The 24,236-nt window shown below is 37.2% G+C and overlaps 1 protein-coding gene across 6 annotated transcripts in view; it reads right to left on the bottom strand.

The window, feature by feature from the left end:
- KIDINS220 (kinase D interacting substrate 220) overlaps positions 1-24,236 on the bottom strand; it is a 59,153-nt gene that overhangs the window by 18,114 nt on the left and 16,803 nt on the right. For all 6 annotated transcript variants that reach the window (XM_052672066.1, XM_052672105.1, XM_052672058.1 and 3 more), the window contains exons 12-23: positions 23,250-23,427; positions 22,700-22,864; positions 22,076-22,255; positions 21,577-21,742; positions 20,488-20,639; positions 18,255-18,544; positions 17,749-17,889; positions 16,878-17,121; positions 16,595-16,683; positions 15,940-16,084; positions 14,370-14,532; positions 146-324 (exon numbers count right to left, since the gene is read on the bottom strand). In XM_052672066.1, coding sequence (XP_052528026.1) covers positions 146-324; positions 14,370-14,532; positions 15,940-16,084; positions 16,595-16,683; positions 16,878-17,121; positions 17,749-17,889; positions 18,255-18,544; positions 20,488-20,639; positions 21,577-21,742; positions 22,076-22,255; positions 22,700-22,864; positions 23,250-23,427 — 2,092 coding nt within the window. The remainder of the gene's footprint in view (positions 1-145; positions 325-14,369; positions 14,533-15,939; positions 16,085-16,594; positions 16,684-16,877; positions 17,122-17,748; positions 17,890-18,254; positions 18,545-20,487; positions 20,640-21,576; positions 21,743-22,075; positions 22,256-22,699; positions 22,865-23,249; positions 23,428-24,236) is intronic.

The following is a 24,236-nucleotide window of genomic DNA, read 5'->3' as shown; positions in this document are numbered from 1 at the left end:
TACAAAGTAGAACTGAACAACTTGCTACTGCAGTCAGGTCAGACGACGTGAAAGTTTGAACTGATGAACAACTCAGGATCCTGTGCAATATGCAAAGCAGCTCTACCTCAATTATCATTTTTTATTCATTTGAAAACATGCTTACCTGCAATGATTTCCCGTAGTTTGGGATCTAAGTTGACAGTACATGGCAAAAATGTTCTTACATCACGTGCTACAAGAACAGGTGTTCGAGAAGATAAAAATACTTCAAAGTTCCGTATATCTCCATCAATTTCAAGCAGTGGTTCAACATCTTTAGTTGTAGGAATATTCTTTGAAATTCTGGAGAGAGAAAAATGGATAAACAAACCATAATAATTAGAGTATGGTTATTCACTGAAATCAGATCAGGAATTTATAGTTCTAACTTCAAATCCAAAGTAACGGCAAGTTAACATGTCAACATTAACCTGAAGTATTCACTCAAATTCTAATACAGAAATTAGAAATTACAGAGTTAAAGTTCCAACTTTCAAACTAATATTTCTTCCAACAGGAACAGTCAGGTTTCTTAATCACTGATCAGAACCCAACCATGTGAGATTTCATGGTAAACAAGCATCTGCTCCCAACTAACTCACCTTCTAAAACAAGATGCCACAAGTACACCAACAGAGAAAAACAAACAAAAAAAAGATCAACAAAACAGTGAGACAAGGTCAACGCCGATGCACTGTGACTACTGGAAGCAATGGTGTCTTTTTGGTTTTTTTCTCTGTATGTGTTTTGTGGTAGGTTTTTCTGTATGCTCTCACATAAAGGAGTTTCATGGAGGAATGAGGAGTACTAAATGTTTGCCTTAATGTAAAAAAAAGAAAACACTTCAAACAAAATCTGGTTGGATCTGAAATATATTTTTAATAGCTAACGAACTACATCTACAATTAGCTGAACTATCTTATTTCACAACTTGTTAGCTTTTAAAAACAATGACTTTCTTTGATCTTTATTTTAGCTCCCCTACTACTTCAGGTACAATGGATTGTTCCAGAAATAACAATGGCAAATTTACACAGAATATTTAGGATTTAGTATTAACAGACATAAAGGAACTGAGGATCAGTGCTAGATACCTGATGTAAGTGCAACTCTTTTACATCAAAAAAGCATTTCAACTGTGTGCAAATCTCTCACTTCGATCTGTTAGTGCTGTCTTGTGCTATACTAAAATTAAGACATTCCTGTTAATTTTACCAAATATTAGAGAAAATAGCTAAATGGATCATGTACCTAACAAATGGCTGCTTCTATACTATGCTTTTATAAGCAGTGTCTTCACATCAAGAGTGAATGGTCAAAAGCTAGAAAAATTTAAGACTAAAGGCACTATCAAAAAACCTGTCCAGTCAGCAAAATCTGCTTATGTCAACTTTGCAAGTCTGGCTATTATGTTAGTTTTATATGAGGCAAGGTGGAAGACCCTATGTGTAAATGTACATGTTTTTAAATGAAATACCATAAATTTAATTAACATACATTTCAGTTATGCATATTTATTTTCAGTATTCCAGACAAGAGTTTAAAACAAGCAAAACAAAGATTAAGTCAGTACCGAAGTCAGGGACCAAGGAGTTAAAGAGTGGCCTATTTCAACACTTGAGTCTACAAAATAAAATGCTGAAAGAGAATGTGACATAGATTTAAATCAAATACACAGCTGATGAATCACATGAAACAAATTAGCTGAATTTTAATGCCAGCTCTACTTAAGTATGAATGTGAACTGTGTTCTGAATATGACCAACAAAGCTTCTGTTCAGAAGCCAGTAGCCCACTGCTGGTGTACAGATTGAAGTCTCTATTCTGACCTCCTGAGCTCAATGCCTTAAACTACGCCTTTGAAAGAAATTTTATACAAATGATAATCTGCTGGCTAAGAGCCACAGGAATGGCATGTGTCTGTACTTCTTAGATTAAAAAAAATATATAAGGTTATATGTAAAGCACTTCAGGAGTTACTTTTTCCAGAATATAAGTACACAGATCTAACAATTAAGCCCTGTGAACACTCTATTCTCATTGTCAGGCTAGATACTACTGAGGGAGAAAAATTGCCCTATCAACCACAAACATCAAAAAAACTGTCAGCATTGCTGAATGTCTGTTTCTGTGAAAAACTACCAATATATATATATAAAAAAAGGGCCTAAAACAGAATATTACATTGACAAAAGCTTAAAAATTCATTCTACTATGCCTCCGATGGCCTTACCACCAGCAGCCATAATTAAGAGCTGCCTTGGATTAAGTTGTATTTCAGTGATGTCCAATAATGATTTCCTCAAGAAAATAGTTAAAATACATACTGATAAATCATTTGAACGTTCCACTCAAAAGACCCCGATTTTGCTACAGATCTTTTCATTTTTGTTCATTTTTACATTTCCACAACTGATTGGGAAATAACCACCGTGGTCCAGCAGCAATGAGTGTTGCCAGCGCAGGCTAAAGGCAGATGCTAAGCCATCAGGCCCTGTGTGGCACAGCATGCTTGCCACCACCTTCTGCAGGAGAGGTCACCACCAGAGGACACGCTCCTTCACCACCAAGGCAGGTGGTGGTCAAAAGGAAGAGGCTTTGCCCATCTCCACCCACGCAGCAGGCTGTGTTGTCCCACACTCCCTGTTCAGTCGGGTCAGGGCCCGGAGGACACCAGCAGGCCCTACATCCATCACCTCTGAGCTGCAGGCCAGCCCTCGCACAGTGCAGCAGAGCAACCTGGGATTAGACCGCCACGAGAAGCATCACTGGTTGCTACTATTGCTTGACTTGAGAACTGCATTCAAGTGCAGGCCTTTGCCTTTGCTTCTTGCCAAAGCTCCATCTATGCACATTGCTGGCCTTGGTCTCAATCCACTGATTTCTTCCTGCCACAATCTGTGGCTACAGAAACTCACGGGGATCAGAGGAATGTTTTCTGGCATGGCCAAAGGCAACGCTCCTCCCATTTGAGTACCACAAGACTGCAGCCCCCGCCTGTGAGGACAAGGCCCTGCCCTGCAGGCACTCACTCCACCCAGCTGCTCCCCAGCAGGCAGACAGCCTTCTCTGCACAGCTCGGAGCTGGAAGGTCATCCCCACTGCCCTTTCCAGGCCTCTTCCCCTGACAGCAAAAGCAAAGACTTTCAACAAGCTCATCTTCAAACACGTTAAACAATCTTCCTCAGCTGCAGCAAGTAACTAGGCAAGTAGGAGTCAATTAACTTACTCCATAAAAAGCAACTGACCTAATTAATTAGAATTATTAAGAAATAATTAGAGCAACAGAAGGCATAAGCAAGAAGGCATGTCATATTTTACTTATAATGTGCCTTTTAAGTTTTTCCTTTCATATAGTTTAAGTCAAAACTTAAAATAGTAACTTAAAATGATGAAATAATTTTCTCTTTCAAAATGATGCAAAACCATTCTTCCTGTAGGTCTTATGCTAAGGAAAAGAAAAACCTTGAAAACGTGGATCATTCTGAAATGCGAGACAAAAAATTCATGCTTAGTAAGCCGGTCATTAAATATCTATTCTCTAATATCTAATAAACTAATACCACCGATTTAATATTTTGAAGTTGTGTATCCTGTTCTTCTTGCACCTGGTCAAAATAGCAATAGTGTCTGCAGGCATAAGGGTGTATTTCTTCCACATTAGATGTTCAAATACAAAACAGTCCACAAAATTTATAGTACTATCAATCTATCAACAACAGCACTTGAAATACTCTTCAAGCTGCAACAGGTAGCTTGGACATTAAAAAGAACATTTGCTCATATACAAACTCGTATAAAGACAGAAATAAAAAGTCATCACGCACAATGATAAAACAGAGGAAATCAATGTTTACTTTAATAAAGACAAAAAAGGAAAGCTATGGTTTGACATCGCTACCTAGAAAGAAACTTATAACCCCCTCGCTGCATATTAAGCAGTACAGAGACTTCACTGAACAGATGCAATAGCTATTTAAAAACTGCTATTACCATAGGTATTCAGGAAAGCTTTCTTTGCAAAACTAACGATTCTAGCCGAGTAATGCCAGATAAAGCACTTCTGAGTCTTCTGGTTTTGACCACTTCAGAAAGAAAAAGCATTTTCTTAGAAGATGGACAGTTACTAAACTTCTAATCTCCCATGCCCAGTATCATGGTCTACCACTGAGTCATATTACAAAGGTCAGATTTTAATTTAACTTTTCAGAATACATCCCATGTCAACATCCTTTTTAATTAAAAAGTGTTAATAGAGTTTAAGATGCCTGGATTCATTTACAACTTTACAGTGCTATTTGAATTAGAGAAGGCAAAAAATAATTTTTTTTGAAGATATTACACAGATAGAAAAGCAGCGAAATGGAGTAGTAAAGAATTTAAGACTGCTCAAAAACTGCTGCTGCAAACAAAAAAAGTAATTGTGTCTTACTAATGAGACGTCCAACAGGATCACTCACACAAGTAAAATAGAAGAATACTGTATTAATCTGTTTTCAGTATTTTAGACCACCAAATGTTATTTACAAAGCTTCTTTAAGGCTTTGTGCAGGGATTCTTTCATTCAATACCTTTACCTGCAGGATTTTAGATTTCCAGCAAACATTTGCAGTTTCTGTAGGATTTGAAATCACAAGGATATGAGCCACTGGTATTGTGTAGCCAAAATAGGCATTTCCAGACCACCACCTTACACCACAGTGGTTTTTCTATTTTTGAATAAATATCCCACCTTTGACAAAAGCATTCATTCAAGTACAAAAAGACATTACCTCCAATTTTATTTCCTAACTTTACTGACTCCCCCCAAAATACAAAGGCCTCAGGAATTGACTCGTGAGTAAAAATATTTCATTTTCAGAAATTTGTGTTTACTGTGTTGCTGAAATTAAGACTTCTGTGTCCTATCCAAAGTTAATATCAACTAGAGGAGTTTTGAGTGACTTGAAATACACAAGTGTTTTGTTTTGTTTTGTTTTTTTTATTGAGATATCAGTAATGCACATTAACTATAACTTCTTATATGCTTATCTAGAACGTAATCCAGAAATGTGACTTACTAGTCTACATTAGCAAGGTAACTAAAAAGAAAGACAAAAAAAAAATACTCAGAACTTCCTTTCTGTAGTGTTCTGATCAGCTTTTGCAGTCCTTTGAGATTCTCTGGATCCAACTCCCCTGCTATAAGCAGGGACACCTTCCACTACACCAGGTTGCTCAAAGCCCCATCCAACCTGGCCTTCAACACCTTCGAGAGGCATCCACATCCTCTCCCGTCAAAGAATTTCTTCCTGTTATCTATTTTAATCTACCCTCATCCAGTTTAAAGCCATTTCCTCTCATCCTGTTTCTATATGCCCTTACAAGAAGTCTCTACCAGCCTTCCTGCAGGCCCCTTTCATATACTGGAAGACCCCTATAAGGCCTCACCAGAACCTTCTCTTCTCGAGGCTGAGAGCCCCAATGTTCTCATCCTGTCCTCGCAGGGCAGGTGCTCCAGCCCTCTGATCATCTTTCTGGCCCTCCTCTGGACCCTCTCTGTAGTTCAACATCAACTGGCATTCTAGCCATTAATACTGGGACATAATTAGTGTAAGAAACCCAACTTTGTGTCCTTCATTGTAAATAAGAGACAATAAAAGGAAATTGAAAAAAAAAAAAAAAAGTACACATTAAGTATTAAGAAGCAACGTCTCACTGTGAGGCCTACAAGAATATTGAATTGCCTTCTTAAAATAAGTGATTGAATTGAATGTGGCCTGGGCAAAAGATTTTTGCAGAGAGCATTCTGACCAGAAGAGATGAATGTGGCACTTTTAATTTCTGTAATCACTAAAAAGCTACACTGCTTAAATTAATACATCAATAGATTTCATACAAGTTGCAAATCCCTCAAAAGTTAATTTCACTCTTCTTATTGAAAGGTATTTAAACAGTGTCAAAACTGGAATTAACATAATAACCTTCCAGAAAAGTTACATTTCAAACAATCTTGCTCATTTTAAATTGCTAGAAATTTGCAGAAAAGTATATAACATGCTTTTTAACAAAATAATTTAATAGGTACTTGTCTAAAACACTGTAATGGAAAAGTAGACAGATAATGCTTATCTTCAGTCTTTATTTTACTCCTTTTCTTCTTACTTATGTATATTAACAAAAAAACCCTCAAATGATTTAGACAAAAGCTTTTAGCTCAACACATAATTGCAACAAAATTACAATAATTGTACCAATTAAAATAATCCTGAATGAACAGTTTGTCATCTTAATGTTCCAATGGTTTACAGAAGGATCTACTTAATTAGCTGAAATTGCTTTCCAATGTTAGTATCAAATGTCATTTGTTAAAAGTTGAACGATTTCGAAAATAATTTAACAAAGCAATTTTACAAAACACCAAGAACCAACATTTTCTTTTCAGCTGAATAAAGCAAGCAGATGTGTCATCAAATTGCTATAAAAATAAATGAGCCTTTATATGGGGAAAAAATAAATTTTACTACTAGTGCTACGGAATACTTTTTTCTGATTTTTTTTTTTAATGAAATCAATTTTTTTAATAAAATAATTTCATATCGTTTGTATCTTAGTGGTATTTTTAGTATGCTGTAAATACTGCTTCTAAATTGAAGCAGTAAACAATGAAGTACAAATATTCAACTGCAGGCATTTTTGTGACTGCCTAGTTTGGTTCACATGGGCTTATCACACAAAAGATTTGAACACCACTTAACTCCAAATCCACAACAATCAAATGTTGTTCCACTTATTACTACATTAATCTTTACCAGCTGAACCTAAAGAAAAAAGGAAAACCAGAGGATGAGTTGTCTGATATTTATATACTTCCGAATACTGAAATATTCCTCCAGTTAGTTAAAGAGAAAAATTTCTATGGTTACTTCCCATAAGTAGTAACTTCTGGGACTTGAAGAAAAAAAAAAAAAACAAAACAAACAAGCAAAATCATACACCCATCCTGAAACTGGAAAGACAGTATCTAGAACTGAACAAGTCAAGAAATACCAATACTTTCCATGATTTATGAATTAGTCAGAGCAGGTGTCTTCTACAAATTACTCCTTAGAACAGTGTAACAGTTACAAATGCATTAACAAAACCTCATAAAAGAACTATAGCTAGTTTATATCCTTCAGTTCTACCCACAAAAAGAATCTGGAATAAAAGCAAGCTACTATGTTATTCTTCAAAGCTTGATTATGTTCTGCTTTGACACGTGGATTTGCCATCAAACACAGCTAGGTACACATAGATACGTGGATGTTAAATTCAGCCAAAGTGAATATTATGTTGTTGTGTTTAAAACAATGGCTACTTACAACTCTGAGGAAAACACAACCATTTTCTCATCCTGGAAGATCTCTTTTTTCTTTTTTTTTTTTTTTTTTTAATCAAAGACTTAAGATTCTTGATTTTCATAGTTTCCTTTAGTTTCTAAGCAGCATGTTTTCAAGGAAATTAAGTAAAGGGTGGAGCTCCTAAGCTGAACAGATGGCTTGTGAGTGTTCCTTCCATCTTGAGCCAAGCTATCATGTTCTAATATTTTGAATGAATGTGTAAGAATAGGCATGTCACAGAAATCCAGGGACCAGCAACAACTTGCCAGTATCCTCACAAAGCTTTCTCAGTACCTCAGTTTGAGCAAAGCTTGGGGAAAAAAAAGTGACAGTTAAGACTGTCCCTCGTGACATCACACATGACAAGCAGAGCAACACCAAAGTAGCCAGGAGGAAATGCTTGAATAGAAGGCTGTGTGACTACCTAAATTCTATGTCATTAAACAAAATGGAAAGTCAATTCTGGGGACAAGGACTCTCTTCTCTCAAGCATTAACAGAGTGAGTCATGGTCTCCTTCAGGACAATCTCCTTAGATACACCAGCTGTATTTCTCATTACGTGTTTCACCACGTAATGGCTAGAATTATATTCAGTTAGATAAGTAACCTAGATCCTAACTGCACAAGAGAGCAGAAAACACCATGTATCTATCAAATTATAGTTACAGGGTAAATACTCTATGCACAGTTGCATCCAGTCATGACCATGAACAAGTTCTTACAGAGCAGTTAACTCCACACACAGAATATCATATAAAACAGTCATCGCCACCTCTCTCTTCCACGTGTTTTTTTTTAATTGAAGTAACCTTAGCTGCTGTGATTTGTGCTGAATCTGATCTTTTCCTCCTTTTGTAAACACATTCAAACCACATTTATTTGTGCACTTTTTTCTTTTTTTTTTTTTAAAGAGCTTCAATTACTGACTCTCAATGATCCTGAATAAACTTCAGGTGCAAGGAAAAACACCACAAGACTCAGTTTAGGCCTCTGCCTACAGGAACTTCGGGGGTAAAAATTTAGACACCCGAAGTTCTTCTAGTGTTTACAAGGTTGCTTAGTCATTTTTCTGAATCCTTCTCTTGAACTCAAGAGGCTAACAAATGCCTGAAGTTCCACTTTCATCTCTGTAAATCTTAACACACAGAACAGACTTCAACCCGTAAAGGCAGTCCAGCTACGAGAGCCATAACAAGCGACAGACTGGTAAAGCCACCATACCTAGAAGAGAACTGGTTAGCTCACAGCTGCAGCGTCTCTCATTGACACCTACAGAGCTCACAGGGACAAAGGCCTACTAGCAAGATTGATTCAAAATCGCTCCAGTGACTTCTAAGAGCAGCTTCCAATAGACAAAGCATTACAGATGCAGCTCCTTCTATGGTATGGATACAAACAAGAAAACACGTTCAGCAGGTTGATCTCATTTAGTGAATAAACTTAATGAAGAAAAGGAATGAGAACATATTGCCCTTGTACAACTGGCTTTAACATCAGTATTTTTAATTGAGAAGGTGTTAATATCTAATCACTGTTTTACTGCCTTAAACATTAGAAAGTATAAGAAAAAAAACCGAAGCAAGATGGTTAAGACTCAGATCCTCAAACTGAAATGCTTAACCAATATCTTTGGGGGAAATACGATTCAAATGTCTCAGTCTTGAGGAAAACCTGAGAATCTGAAACAAAGGAGAAAGCATTCTTTCCAAAGGAAACCAAAATTCTTCACAGCATGAGAAAAAGGAAAAAAAAGATCTGTGCTGATATTCATAGAAAAATTTTGAAGTGAAACTAGGGCTCTTCTCATCCTCTAAGATCTTGTCGACGTTGGTACATCCAATGTGAAATACACTGACTAGAATCTCACAGTGTTCAGAATGTAGATGGCACCACAGATATGTTTAATACAATAATTTCTTTCATCTCTTTGATATAAATCCTAAAGACACAATTTCCTTTTCTGACTGCTGTTGAGCACTGAATGTATTTTTTCATCTGTCAGCAATGAATTTGTGAATGTTCTTTGTAGGTGCAGATCCACAGACCACAACTACATTAGTAGCCTCACAGATGAGATCATTCTCCCCAGTAGGTTAAGACAGACATATCCACAATGACTTGCATCTGCAATTTGCTCGCTGTTACTTCTGCAACCCTCTGTGAAACGGTAGTCCCAATTAAATCTCCATATTGCATCTTTTCCCTCAGTCAGAGAGGGAGTTTCTCATGGGACTCTTACTCCTCCTTTTTGCTTCCCTCTTCTGCTTTCCTCAAGCAATCTTGCCTGCAATTACCCTAAGTTTTAATACATGTGAATGTTCTCAGGATCTTGCTTAAAACTTCTGATACTTCAAGACATTACATCACATTCTTCACATGTTCATTGACTCTGTTGAAAAACTCATACTCTTGAAAAATATCTTCTCTCTTCAAAAGCCACTCTGCTTTTCCCAATATATCCTTTATTTAGATCTGGCACTGATATTCATTCTAGTGTCACGGATATTTTATGTAGTCTTCACAACAGCACATTCCCATTGCTGGCTAGTTTACAAGTGTGAAAAGTATCAGTTGCAAATGTTCAGTTAAAACTTGCTTTAATCTGGCAACTTAATACTGTGGCAACTTCATTTACAGAACGCTCAAGGATTTTGCTCCCCTTCAGGGTTACAAACGTTTGCTTTCTGAAATTTCTACAAGCTATTTTGGCATTACACAGAACTGACATTAGGAAGATTCTACAGTAACACAGAAGAGAACTCAGCACAACATAAATAGAGACAAATACTAAGTGTATGCTACAATAATGAATGCAAAAAGAACATGATAAAATGAATGAAACCAGAGCTGGACAAAAGACACAGTTAATGATCACAGATCAACGTGAACACCAAGGGGAAAGGAGGACACAATAGATGAGAAATCAGAATAGGGAGCTTAACCCTGCAAGGAGAAAGGCTGCATGAAAAACCTGTTGGCAAAAGAACACTTGGAAAGGCAACAGCCAAGCTCTAAAGAGTAAATACTGGTGCTACTAAGTATACCAACCAGAAGGCTGAACAAAGAGATCCATACCAGCAAAGAGAAAAGCTGGCAAATAAGAGGACACAAGAGAGATGAAACGGCATGTTAAAGAAAGCACGAAGATTAAAGACATTTTTTCCAGAATCTGGAGACAAAGAGTGAACAATGCAGACTTACTATGTGTTTTCAAAATTTGACATAATTGAAAAGCATGGGCTTATTTCCATCTACTAAAGAAGGAACTATAACACAGAATGTCTACCTGTTACTAGGAGATAAGCAAACAGCATCAGTTCACAAAGTCTGCCCACAGAGACATTGCAAAGTGATGCTCATTTTCTTTTTTTTTTTTTTTTTTTCTTTTTCTTTTTTAAGAAGATCCTAGGAAAACGTTGCTTGTGCAATATCTGATGTTTTACCATCTCTGAGAAGTATGGGACAGTAAGGACACATTACTCCCAACAGCATGATACTAATTAGTAGTCCTTCACATCAGTCTACATAGTACCTACAGAAAACGCACTAGCAAATTTATTCTCTAGCAATCATTCATGAAAAGAATGTATTAGTTTATCTGGAATCAAAGAGCTATAGGTATATTTACTCAAAAATCAATTTGATATCTTCTCCCCCAGGAACACTGCAGCTCCGGGCTCCTGCACTGCTCTGAGTACTCAGCACTCGCAGGTATTAGCCTGCAATGTGCTGCCAGCAGCCAGCAGAGGCACAGCACTACCCAAGTGAAAGGTACAGGAGGTGACCACTTTAGCTTCACTAAGGAACTGATGAATAGTTCTAGAACAGCTTTCAGTTGTCTTAGTTCAGTGTTGTGTAACTGTAACAGACAGCACTGCGATGTGACAGCAGACGGCTCTCCCTTTACTACATTATCTGCAAACTGCATAGGCAGGCTACTTTATTCTTCCATTTCTTGACGCTCAACTACTTGATTCTTTTCATTTCAGCCATACCTTCTGCATTGCTTATTCTTTGAATCGACACTGAAAAACAAAGCACCTGGTGGAAAAGATCCGTGATGCTGTACCTGAGCGCAGAGCTCCATGAGCCAGGCACAGCACCGCGCGAGCGCCCCCTGCCGGCACCAACTGCTGGCGGGGAACAGCTGGGAGCTGCCTGCCTCCAGAAACAGCCGTGCAGCAGCTGTACAGTGGGTTTGTCACCTCTCGTCATACCCTCAGTGCACAGCTGAAGTACCTGTTGCAACTCTGTGAACTTCAGTTGAGGGCACTGTAAGGGAGACCTAATGCTGGACAGGACTGTGCCATCAAAGCCCTCACATGGGGGGAAGCAACCACCAAGTTGAAAACTCCACATATAAAAAGGAATCTCTGAAACTGCCATCTTCAAAGGAGGTGTCCATCTCTCCTCACGCACTTACAGCTCAGAAACGCATCAAAACCAAAGAAAATGTGCACTGCCACAGTAAGAAAGCATTTTGATGCAAACTATCCAATGCTAGGAAAATTATGTTCTGGTTCCTGTTCTAAAGCACCAGAACATTTTCAAACTCCTTCCAGAATAAAAGCCAGGGAAGAAGTAACAAGCACTCAGTACAGGAGTAGAAGTTATATAAGTACAGAAATCTGGTATCTATTCATGGCACTCCAAATGGGAAAGCTGTTCCACCAACTAGAAAACCTAAGAAAACAGAGATTGAAGTTCTAAAAGAGGAGCTAAATTAAATACTCTATTTTGAATTGATACAGGAGTAGATATTCAAGCCAAATTACTTCAAACAGTTGTAGCTGAAGAGCAGTAATACACTGCTATACGCTGACAGGATTACTTTGAATAAAACAGAAGTTTCAGAGCTTCAGGTAATCCAAGAGGAGAGCTCATAGACCTTTTCATGCTCAGCACATGGCAGGTTTTGTTTGATTTAGCCAAGAGATGGCACAGGGTTCTTCACTGTTGCTTCACATTACAGACCCTTTAAACACCATAAACTTAAAAATAAGTTTATTAATGCCTATATTACGAATCTGCAAGCTACTCAAGTGGCAATACTACTTCCAGATGTGCTTCGCATTGCAAGAGGCAAAATTGCATGGTAGGTTTCATGCATCTTCTCCACGCTGAACTAATAACCCCTGACACTGGCAACCATTCAAGTGTCTGTGCTAACAACTAATAATCCAGAACCAGAATAAGCCTTCCGCATTCAGTCGTGCCTGTTCTTTCCTTCTTAAGTTGGTTTATTACAGATTTCACGTTACACTGGAATCACTAGTAAATGTTTTTGAGAACAATTCAGGTCTCTAATATTCCCTTCAGCTCCTCAGAAACATCAAACAGGTTGGTATTTCTTGAAGACAGCACTGGACTTTGCTCACTCCTAAGTGATTTAGTACTGCTGATGCTAATTAATCAAAGGGTACTAATGAGAACCTCAAACTAACTTCAGGTATATGTTTGTAGCTATTAATGCAAAGACTTCATACAGGCTTTCTAGGAAAATAACATACCTCCTAAGAGATTAATAATATCCCAACATCCTAATGGATGCCTCGCTACAAGAGAACTCAATATGAAGATTAAGATCTCTCAAGCAAGAGAGTTAAGTAAGCATGTGCAAGTCATCAACAGGGTGAAGAAATAAACTGGAATTTGAATTAATGAAAAGGATGTGCTAACATATTTATTTCAGAGTAAGAATCTCCCATGTTTACTCTTTACCAGTACAAATGGGATTGCATGAAACAGACTAAATAATGTGCGATTAAAAAAGTTGTTCCAAAGCTGTCAGCAGAAGCCCAATAACAATTACTTGACAATATCCTCTGCTGTTAAGCAATGAATTACAGAATATCTTAAGCTGGAAGAAAGAAGACAAAGGACCACCCAAAATCTAAATGTACATCCAAAATCCTACATACAAGTGTGTTCTAAGAGCTCTGGCAGCTTGGGGCTGTGCCCACTGCCCTGCAGAGCCTGTTCCATGCCCACCATCCTCTGGTGAAGCACCTATTCCTAATGCTCAGCCTGACCTTCCCTTGATGCAGGTGACAAGGAATGAAAAAAAGCTGAAGAATCTGTATCCATAAAAAAAAGTTTTGCTTAGATACAGTGTCAAAATCTTTCAGAAATAGTAGCACAGACTGCATTTCTTTCTCAGGACACAATCATCCAACAGTTTGGCCCTAATATGGCTTAATTTAAATCTGTTTCATAACTTTAAAAAGAAAGACAGCTGAGGTTTTCCCTCAGTAGCATTAAAGAAAAATGTCTGATATGAGACATTATCTGTACTTCTGCAGATTTTTCTCATACCAACTGGTCTGGAATTGAAAATCTGTTAAAAATAAAGAGACTGCAGTATTTGTCATCTTATTCAATCAGAAAATGACAATTCTACCATCCTACTGCCACCAGGTCGCTTCTCACTATCCACATTTCCTTTCACACAAGCAGTGCAGATCCAGACAGGCACGTTCACTGGAAACACCTCTTGCTCTCAGAAGCAATATGGAGCACTTACAGACAGCAACTTGCATCAGTGACCAAGAAAGAGCTCGCATTCCACCTTCACACTCTAACTTCTGTAAAAAGAATACTACATCCTTGAGCACATCATTAACAGAGCACCAAAACTGCAGAGATCTTTTTGAGTAAAGGCAGTCTGTAGAAACCAGAATCTGCGCTGAAGTCTAACTAGATAAACTTAGCTTGACCACTGTAGAGATGAAAGTTAGATCAAGAAACAAACATACAGTTACCTGTAAAAGAATTCCAGTATACTATTCCTTTGGTTTTAACACAAAGAATACATGGTGCATTAAATAGTGATGAAAGTCATTTTACAAGTAGCCAGAAGTTAACAGAGGAGAGTTAGACCGTAGGAATTCTCAATTACAACTGCGTCGCTGTTTGAAAGCCACAATACCCCAATAATCATTCACAATGATTATTTTAATCATTCAAACTACATACCATCCACCTACCTCTCATAGATGGTTTTTAAAGTCAGTTGATCTGGAACACCTTCAGTCTCTTCAAGATGCAGTATGAGCCACGATGTTCTATATGGCCACTGCTCTGTGAGATTGATCCAACTAGCAAGCCTATCCCAATTGAAGGTGATTTGATTTGCTCTCAATAAGCGACCTAATAAAACAGAAAAAAAGAAACACAGGTGTTTTTATGTTGGCTGGTTTTTCTTTTTTTTTTTCCCCCTTTCCAAAGATACCTTCCTCAACCTCTCCCTTCCCTCTAAAGTAACAGTTATGTATGTCCTTATGTCCCTCATCCTGACCTAAGTACTTTCCGGTATTATAACTTTTAGCTTGGAGCTGAAGTTGATGTTCTCATTCTGTTACAGGTAAACTTCAACAAAATTAAATACAGAAGTTCACAAAACTCATGCTAATGTGGTGAAAGATCTTTTGTGCACTGGGATACAAAACACAGTCAGAAGAAATAACCAGAACTGCCATCTTTATCAGTAAAAGAAGTGAATTTCAAAGCTATGAATAAAAAATGGTTTTCAGTTAATAAGACAAGGTATGAATTACAAATAAAGCTCATTTTAGAAGACAGAAAAAGGATGAGTGAACCAAGTTAATAAGTTTTAGCAACTTTTCCTTCCAGAACTGCATTCCTATTGGTGAGATGACATTTAATGTACAGCTTGAAGGCTCTGCTCTTGGAGTGCTTCATGACATCGTTTATAATCACAAATTATTGCACAAAGTTTTCTTCCAGGGTATCTTCTGCTTGTTTTTACAGTATTTTATTACTACAAATATCTAAGTTTGTGATTTTGTTGTACTTCCACATTTGTACTAAAATTTGCCAACAATAACAACAGTGTGAGGAGATGGTGTACTTAGAATTTTAGCTCTGTTTTCACACATAAATCATCTCTAGATGTAAAGACCAACAGGAAAAATAAGAGAGACTCTTCTATTAATTAGATCAGTGCAAGATTTCTTTACTTAAGCATTAAATGTTACCCTAGAAAGACAGGTCACTAAACATAATACTTTATTGTTAGTATTGCTAGTAGGATAGGAGAGTATCAGTCTTCCTAGCACTCAAATTTCATTAGGCATGCTAAGCTTAGAAATCCTATTTTCAAACTTAACTCAGAACTTGTAATACTCTGATTAATACTGGGACTGTTAAAACACAAGAACAGTGCCCTTTTCCTTCAACACACACTACTATTCACTTAGTTATCTATCTGTACAGCACACTACCATTCATCATTTGGTGAGGTCCCTTAACACATTTCCCATAATAACTGTGATGTCAAGTAGTGTTAAAATATTTTTAATATTTAAGACAACACATCTGATAGATCCACGAATCCCTGAAGTTTTCCAGTTAGTCCTATACAGGTAATACTATTTATTCCACTTGTTTCTGCTGAATAAAGGTTATCCTCTACAGTACTTCCTACTCAAACGTTCAGAACACAAAGCCTGGAACAAGTAAAACAACAGAGTCCTTCCAAAAAAAAAAAAGCTGGCATTTGCCTTCATGCCACAGGAAAACAAGTGCAACGCTTACCTGTCACTGAAACTATGTTCAGTAATCTTCTCATGGTCTGAGGACTGATATCACTGAACCAATCCTCTGTAACCAGAAGCTTGGTCAAATCAAAGGACATCTGGCGAGTAATGGTGCGCTGCATCTGGCGCCTTCGGTAAGTATCCTGATGGTGACACACAAGAGCAGGAAGTACTGATAGGTAACAAAGTAATTTAGGTATTTGAAACTGAAATAATAAATTTTACTTCAATATCAAGTTAAAAACCCTGTGAGTAAATACAACTGTGAGGCTGAAATACCATAAAAATATTTAGCTGAATTTAACTGACTTAGGTACATAACATCTGATGTAACACATAAATAGCATGCTGTATCTTTCAGCATTCATAGAAAGCTTAAACATTCCACCAGTTTCTGAATATAAAAAGCTTTGTGGAAAAGAACACTTCAGTGAACAAGCACAGCTTTTCTTCTTTGATTAAAAAAAAAAAAAAATCAGTCTGCTGATTTAGGAATATAGTTCTCCTATACAGATCATACATTCTAACTTCCAAGGAATAGTTTGACAAGTCTTCAAAGTTGATGCCATTAAATACATGAAAGAAAATGAGAAAAGAATAAGAAAGAAAAACCCTATCACCAGTACTGGACCATTTAGTATAACATCTCTCACCCGCCTATTGAGAGCTGTTTTGCTGCCAAGCTTGGTCATCTCCCCAAGGCTGTTCTGAGAAACTCTTCTGTCAATCTCTTCATGCAATCCTACCAGGTAAAAAAAAAAAACAAACCAAAAACAAAACAACAAAAGGCATTTTCTTTTGTTATTCACTCGTATGCATGTGACTGCATTATAAAATAACATCAATAATCTACAAATTATTTAATTAGCTCGTTCCAGGAAACAGATTTTACCACCGTTTTTGTAACCTCAGCATTATTCTCCTGCATAACTTTACCTGCATTATCTGTGTAAGGAACATCCCCATTGGTTGTCGAAGCTACCATCAGTTTTTTTGCATTACTAAGCCCTCGGCTATTCAGAAAAACAGGCAAATGGACTATATTGCGCATGTAATCATGTCCATTTATGTTTGAGTCACGTAGAACACTGTTGAGATTCTGGTTAATAGCTTTTATAATTATGTGTGGGTCACTCGCAAAAATAGCAATAAATGGGCCTTTTGAAAACAAGACTCGCACCTGTAAGAAAGGAGACAGTAAGCCCAGTATTAAGTGTCAGTCATCTGAACATCTGATTCAACATTTTATACTCTCAGTCATCTGAACATCTGATTCAACATTTTATACTCTGTCCTAGATAGAGAACCAGGGACAGACAAAGATGTCAGTTTCTTCGATATGACATATCTATGGACATACCATCCATACACGACACATTAGCAGAAGCACTTAAAACAGAAGTCATTAGCAAGAAAACATTATGCAGCAATGTCACAGTCCCTGAAATACTTAACCTGTAAGTATTTATCGTCTGAAGTACTTCAGAAACAACCCAAACCTCTTCAAACAATGTAAGTTTGTTTCAAAAAGATCTCAGTTTTCTAATAATTAGCACCCGCTGATTTCAAAACATTCACACTTACAAACATGTGCAGTGCCACTAAGATGCAGTTTTCAACTTCTGAAAGCTGCTCCTCTTAGTGTTACAGCTATGCTTCTGCACACAAACGTTTAAAAATAATAACAGCACAACAGAGACTCTGTATACAGGCTTTCATTCTAAAGAAAATGCAATAAGTGGATGAATCTGAATCATCTTTGGAAGAGAGAATCCAGAGCTCATCTCTGTATAATGATCCAACTCACAGTATCAAGCATTTGCAAAACTTTGTCCTGTTCGCAAGCATCCAATCCATCAATAATTACAACAAGTCTGGTCTGATTCTGAGTGAAGCTGTCAATGGTTTTTGCCATTTTGGCCATCAGCTCAACTTCACATTTCAAAACCTAAGGAAAAAAAAAAAAAAAAAGGAAAAGCAGAGAAGGAAAAGACATTATTATAACACTTAAATCTCAAAAAAATGCACCTGATTTCTTTGACAGATTGTTACTTATCCCAAAAATACTTCAGTAAGTTTACAAAAACAAATGCTTATAAAAACTGGAATCCCTCCCAGAAGTGCAAGAGTCCTAGAAATCTCTCTTCCAAAACATTCATTCTTCCAGTCACACTGAAATATACAGCAGCACAGCATGCTCTGCTTTGAAGTAACAAATTACCCTTAGCCTTGGTTGCTCACCTTCAGAATGTTTAGTAAGTTGGGGAGGGTTGGGTTCACATCTTTTAAAGGCTAATTCACACAAACACTTACCTTCATGAATCCCTCACTTTTCAGCTTGTGAAGCTTGGAGGCAGCATGGTGAAGACGTTTCCTTTGAGAATTCAAAACTGAATCCATCACTTGCCACCACGTGCGACAATTCAAGATAAAGGCCAAACCAACAACACACGTGACTGAGATAAGAATAGCATTCACTGTCATGTTGGTTGGCTCTACATTAAAAATCGCCAGCAGGGCAACCGCAGAAACAACACAAGACAATATGAACAGGAAAATCACAAAGGATGGGAGACAGCATGTTTTCTTCCATTTCTTTTTACCTAGAAAACAAGTATTTGCTGTTACAATGAACATACGATGTCATTACAGGTAAATTCGTAATATATTATCCTGCACACCTCTTACAATAATTTGCACCAAAGGTTAGTGCACTTTTACAATTCAGTTACAAAGTAAAAAAAAAAAAAAAAAAAAAAAAAAAAAATCACCTAAATTTGCTAAAAATCTTGGAAATCATAAAGCAGAGAATTTTTAACCTTCATTTTGTTTCAAGAAATCCATACTGGATTGAAACAACCTTCATTAAGCAGCTTTCACACCAGTAGTATCAGCCCTTTTATGACATCCCTCAGTTAAGTGTATTTCTACAAGTTCTAGGCAAATGGTGAAGTAACTACCTGGTTTTGAACAGAAATCCAATCTTTAGGTAACCCAATAACATTTCCATTGGAGAAATGACTCAAAAATGCAAGCCACAATTTGAGATTGAAGCTCTAGGCTCACCCTTTTCTGCATGCTAACACATACAGAGTACATAAAGAGAAGATGATCACAAGAGCTCAGAGAAGGCTGACTTATCCAGGGTTGATAAGGAAGAGACAAGAGAACACGGCAGTTGTTGGATCAGCAGACCTAGCAATTTAAGAAACAGGCTTTTTGTTTGTTTTAACCAAAACAGCACCTTCTGCCTCTGGGAACTGTATGAGCAGGGAAATTCAACACTTGTCCATGTCAAAGAACAGAATACAGTAATAGTCTAACAGAAAACAATGAAAGAAAAATAAAAATCCGTATTTGAACTTCAATGAAAAAAAGCTATTCTGAAAGAATTTCAGACCATATACTACACTCTAGACCCGGGTTTAAGCTGGAAAGGTCTTTCCCATTACTGACATGAGATGACAGGTTTGTGATGCAGTACAAAGCAACAGAAATGCACAATGACAGGACTGAAGGGCAAGAAGCAAAGAATGACGGCTCAGATAAAGATGTGTAGAAGTGAATATAAGTAGGGATGTAAGACTCCTCTAAATAGAAAGAGACAGGAATGGATTACAGGGGGACTTACAAATCAACAAAGAAATGGCAACTGAATGTGTCTGCAAGTGTAGAGACATAACAGACGTTAAAGATAAGGAAAAGAAAACCATATGGAATGTCTGTGAACATCTAGAGACTTGGAGAGGTTTTGTAAGATCAAATACAGATCAAATACAAATAAAGAGCACAAGAAGGCAGCAGAGCCAAAGAACACAAGACTAAGGTAGGACAGGTGAAGGGGAATGGGCAATTACTGCAGCTTATCACAAGAACCAGCACTAAATCAAACCCTGCTTTCAGTGAAATTACAGCACCATAAAAGCTGAAGTTAAGGAGAGCTTCAACGAAGGAGACAAACTAGAGAATGTCTAACACAGAAATAAGGGAGAAAAAAAAATATCCATGCAACAGTTTGATGAAGAACATACAGTGAATTTATGAAAGAATAACAAAGAGCAAGTTGTGTTTGGCGCACAGGATGTGTCTTCCACCCTGAAGAATATAAAAGAAATATTTCATTTAAGGACAACAGATTCCTGTGAGAGGAATCTGTGAGATTCCTCTGTGTGATACATTCAAGCCTAAATGAGGAGAAACTGAACTCTAAGCAGCAATAAGTTTTCTACAAACTGAAAACTCCCCTTTACCTCACAACATCATACGCTGTTCTGCATATTTTTTTCAGCAATCTGCAGATGGGACAGAAAAAGTTTCTTCCACATGGATCAAGTAAGAATACTTCATTTCATCTTACCATATTTGTTAATAAAATCAAGATAAACAAAGAACACAGAGCATTTTTCTCTCCAAGACAACGAAGAGAATTTCTCCTTCCGCATGATTACAGCAGTTTCTAAAAAGAGCTTCTCCTATGAGGAACAGAACCCCTAATAACGGTGCACTGAAATGGTATAATCAGAAATGCCACTCAGGTAATAAAAACCTTGCGTATCTTCTGTCTTGAAAACTCGAAATAGCCTTGTTGCTAAGAAACCAAATTCTCTTTCACATGCATCAGAGAGGGTAGCAATCATCTCAGCCAATGAAGTTTCTCCACCTACACTGGACAGTCTATTGTAGTCCGTGAACAAAAATCTGAAAGAGAAAAAAAACCATACATGTTAAATACTTTGGAAAGCTTGAAATAGTTTTAAATCACCAAGGCAAAAATCTTCCTGCATATCAGTAGCTGAAAGATTTCTTTTATTTGGTTTTTCCATCCAAGTGGGAAAACATTTAAAATACTTCTTTTCTTAAATCTCTAACATAAAATTACGTACTTATTTGTCCCATTATCAACTTCTTTTTTTGGCCCACTTCCTATTCTAAAACTTATTAAAAAAGATAAAAACGAAGACAGCAATAATGGCAGCTCAGACAGCAGTAAAAAACAAAAATATCTTCACAACCCCAGAGAATAATGTCAACAAGTACTTTTGAAGTCACATTATGACATTTATCAAATATTCATGGCAGATTAAAAAACATACAGAAGAACATCACATAAAAGCACCACTGGGCTAAATTAACAGCTTCTAAACGACAGCAGTATACAAAACCACAAAACACAGTTTAACTTTTGTGGCTTACAATAAGCTACAAGCTTTGAGCAGCTTGATGCTCTACTTGCAAGAAAACAAAAAAGATCTTAAAAAGATATCCTAGCAACAATAATCAGTGAAATAAGCATCAAGCATAACTCCCTGGTATAGCCCACTACTAACTTCTTACTTTCTCTGTCACAAATTAAACAAACAAACAAACAAACAACAACACAACCACACATCACCACCAAAAAGCAGTACCTTCCACTGACATTGGCACAGAGTAGAAACAGTAATTTGACAGAGTAGTTTCTTGATCTTTACACCGTCAAGAATTTACTTGCATCAGCCTTCATGGCTGCTCTCCCAACAGGAATCATAACAGCTTTACACAGGACAATATGCACACACATTAATACACACAGTCTGGAAAGCGCCAGAGCGAATCTGAATTTTTCATTCCAGACTAAGCAAGTGAAATAACCAACCTCACAGGCAAAGCTTTAGTGGTTTGCTCTGGTAACTCTGGTGGGTTGACAAACATGAGTTTCAGAAGCAACTCTAAGTATCCAATGTGCCTTGCCAGTCTTGTACTCAGTACCCAGGCCCAGTTCCAGCTCTCACCTTCTCTTCGACCACCGAAATAAATTACAGCTGGAAGAAGGAAAAAAGTCTGTTTTAGTGGAAATTCACAACTGGAAGGAATCATGAAGTTCACATACAGATAGAGAGTGAAGTTCAATGAATTTCAACAATTATGGCCAGAAATGAGAAAGGTAATAGCAACGTAGTGAAGGTAATATGCATGGTTTTTGTCTGTTTTTAAGAACATCTTCTCACAAAGTACTACACAAGAAAAGGGTCAAAGGAGGTCTTACTTCCCACAAAATCAGGTTTTCCTCTAAAAGCTTGTCTACAAAACAGAAACTAATGCTAAAAATAGATATTTAGCAAAAGCCATCAGAAAATACATAAAAATAGACTTACTAAAGAAAATGTAGAGCACTGCTAATAAGCTGAGTGACACTGCTATTCCAAGCTTTGCATCCACTGTGAAAGCAAGCAATAAACCCAAACCTCCACAGAGCAAAAGTGTGAGAAACACAATCAGCCAGGAGAACTGAAACAGAGGTTCGATCTGTTGCCCAGCAAAAGTCTTCATTTCATCTGAAAAACAAAGACCAGTAAACATGTTAAACCATTCTAGACCAAAAGGCACAGAAATCATTACACAGATCCTCATTTATTGAAGATATTTTTTCCTACACTAACTTCTCCCTAATATTGACCAAAACCAATGGAAACTTAACTCATAATGGTTATATAGTTATAACTCCTCTTCAAAGAGGAGTGCAAGAAGTGTTCATCCACACAATAAAAAGATGAACAACAAGCAGGAAAGAAATGCTGAAAAGCGTTCTGAATACAGAGGAGTTAATGAACACCACACTCAAAAACGAAAAATGCACACTGCTTTTTATTTATGGTGTGGTACACAGATCAGATACAGCACTAGATGAACCAATGGCTGCTGCAAAAGCTATCAACACCAATTTGATGATTTCCATAGGTGTATCTGAACCCACAAGAAAAGGCTACATCAAATTTTACCTTCTAGTTTCTTGAGCAGGAAAGATTTTCCACTTCCCCACTGAGCATATAAGCCCACACAAATAGGTGGCTGCATGGTTGGTTCACTCAGAATATCTGCTAAAGCACTGCTATACAGATCATAACCCAGCATGTCACCATCAGATTCCGTTGGAGACAAATGTCCTGTAAAATAAATACTGTGTTACAGAGCTTTGTTTTAAGAAATCCTATCAGTATGACAATTTTGATACATAAATTTATGACAGGTTTACCTATGTTTGTGTGCATAACCGTCTCATATAAATTATTAGTGTTATTAACACAGCAGTATTGGTGTTACACTCTCGTTGGAACGAACGCTGATCACCTATGTATTATACAATTATCAAAACTATTAGAGCTTACTACAAATTCTCCAACAAAATCACAGCAAAAGAAAGAAAATTCCTATGTAACCAAGACTTCAGTAAAAGCGATTAAGAGAAATGGTGTAGTATGCGATGTCACAGTGCAAAGATTAAAAATAGAAGGTGCGTTTGACCACTTTTAGGCCAATACTTTTACTCACTAGCTCCAAATATCTGTGTTAAAATACTCTTCTGGTGGCTGCAGTCAATGTTGTAAGGTGTTTCCCCTGCTTTGTTGGGTCTATAAAGCAATCTACCGTCTTTCGGATTTCGCAAGAGCAATTCAGCGAGTTTACGGCTTCTTCCACGAATAGCAATATGAAGTGGGGTGTCTCCTTTCTGCAAGTCAGGAAAAACAACTGCTAATACCTAACATGAATTCGTAAGATGAAAAGGCAATGTCACAGAATCAGAGAATCATTTAGGTTGGAAAAGATCTTCAGGATTATCACTTTTGACCACCAACCTGACCTACTAAGTCCCATCACACAGAAAACACGCTCCACACCCCTCCAAACGCATTATGTACTTGCAGTACACCTTAAGGAACTCTTTACAGCGTTAAACCTTACAGTCAGCTTTTTTCCCCCCTTGAAGAAGTATTCTAAAGTTAAAAACAAAACAAAACACAAGTGCAAAGGTAAAGGCCTCATAATGCATTAAGGCATTGTCCTCTTTCAACGTTCATGGAAAGCGCAGTCTCTACTCAGAAAACAAGTGTCTGCTAGCAAATTCAGAGACCTGTATGGAATAGGAGAATTATTTCAATGCCTGCACAGATCTCTCAAAAAAAACTTTAAAGTTTCCTTATTACACCAAATCCAAAATACCTCTTCTGTGCCTGAGATATAAGACTAAGTTCTAAGAGGTGCCAACAGTATCAAATAAATACCCCAGTACTTAAGAGGTTTACCAAAGTAGGTAACACGAGAGGTCAGTAACAAATCGTTGTTATCCACCTTCGGCATTGCTTAGTTTAGTGGCTGATAATCAAAATTGAAAAGTGACTGGCAATTAACATAACCAGATCTATACTCTTTTTTGAGCACATTAATGATCAGTATTTCTCTGTGAAATTCTTATTCCTGACACAGAATCTCCATCCACATGACTGCAATAAAACCTATTTCTGTTTTAGCCTCAGCAGT

The sequence above is a fragment of the Tympanuchus pallidicinctus genome, unplaced genomic scaffold, assembly GCF_026119805.1.
Source record: "Tympanuchus pallidicinctus isolate F22 unplaced genomic scaffold, pur_lepc_1.0 scaffold1, whole genome shotgun sequence".
NCBI lineage: Eukaryota > Metazoa > Chordata > Aves > Galliformes > Phasianidae > Tympanuchus > Tympanuchus pallidicinctus.
This window is presented reverse-complemented; position numbering and strand designations above follow the sequence as displayed.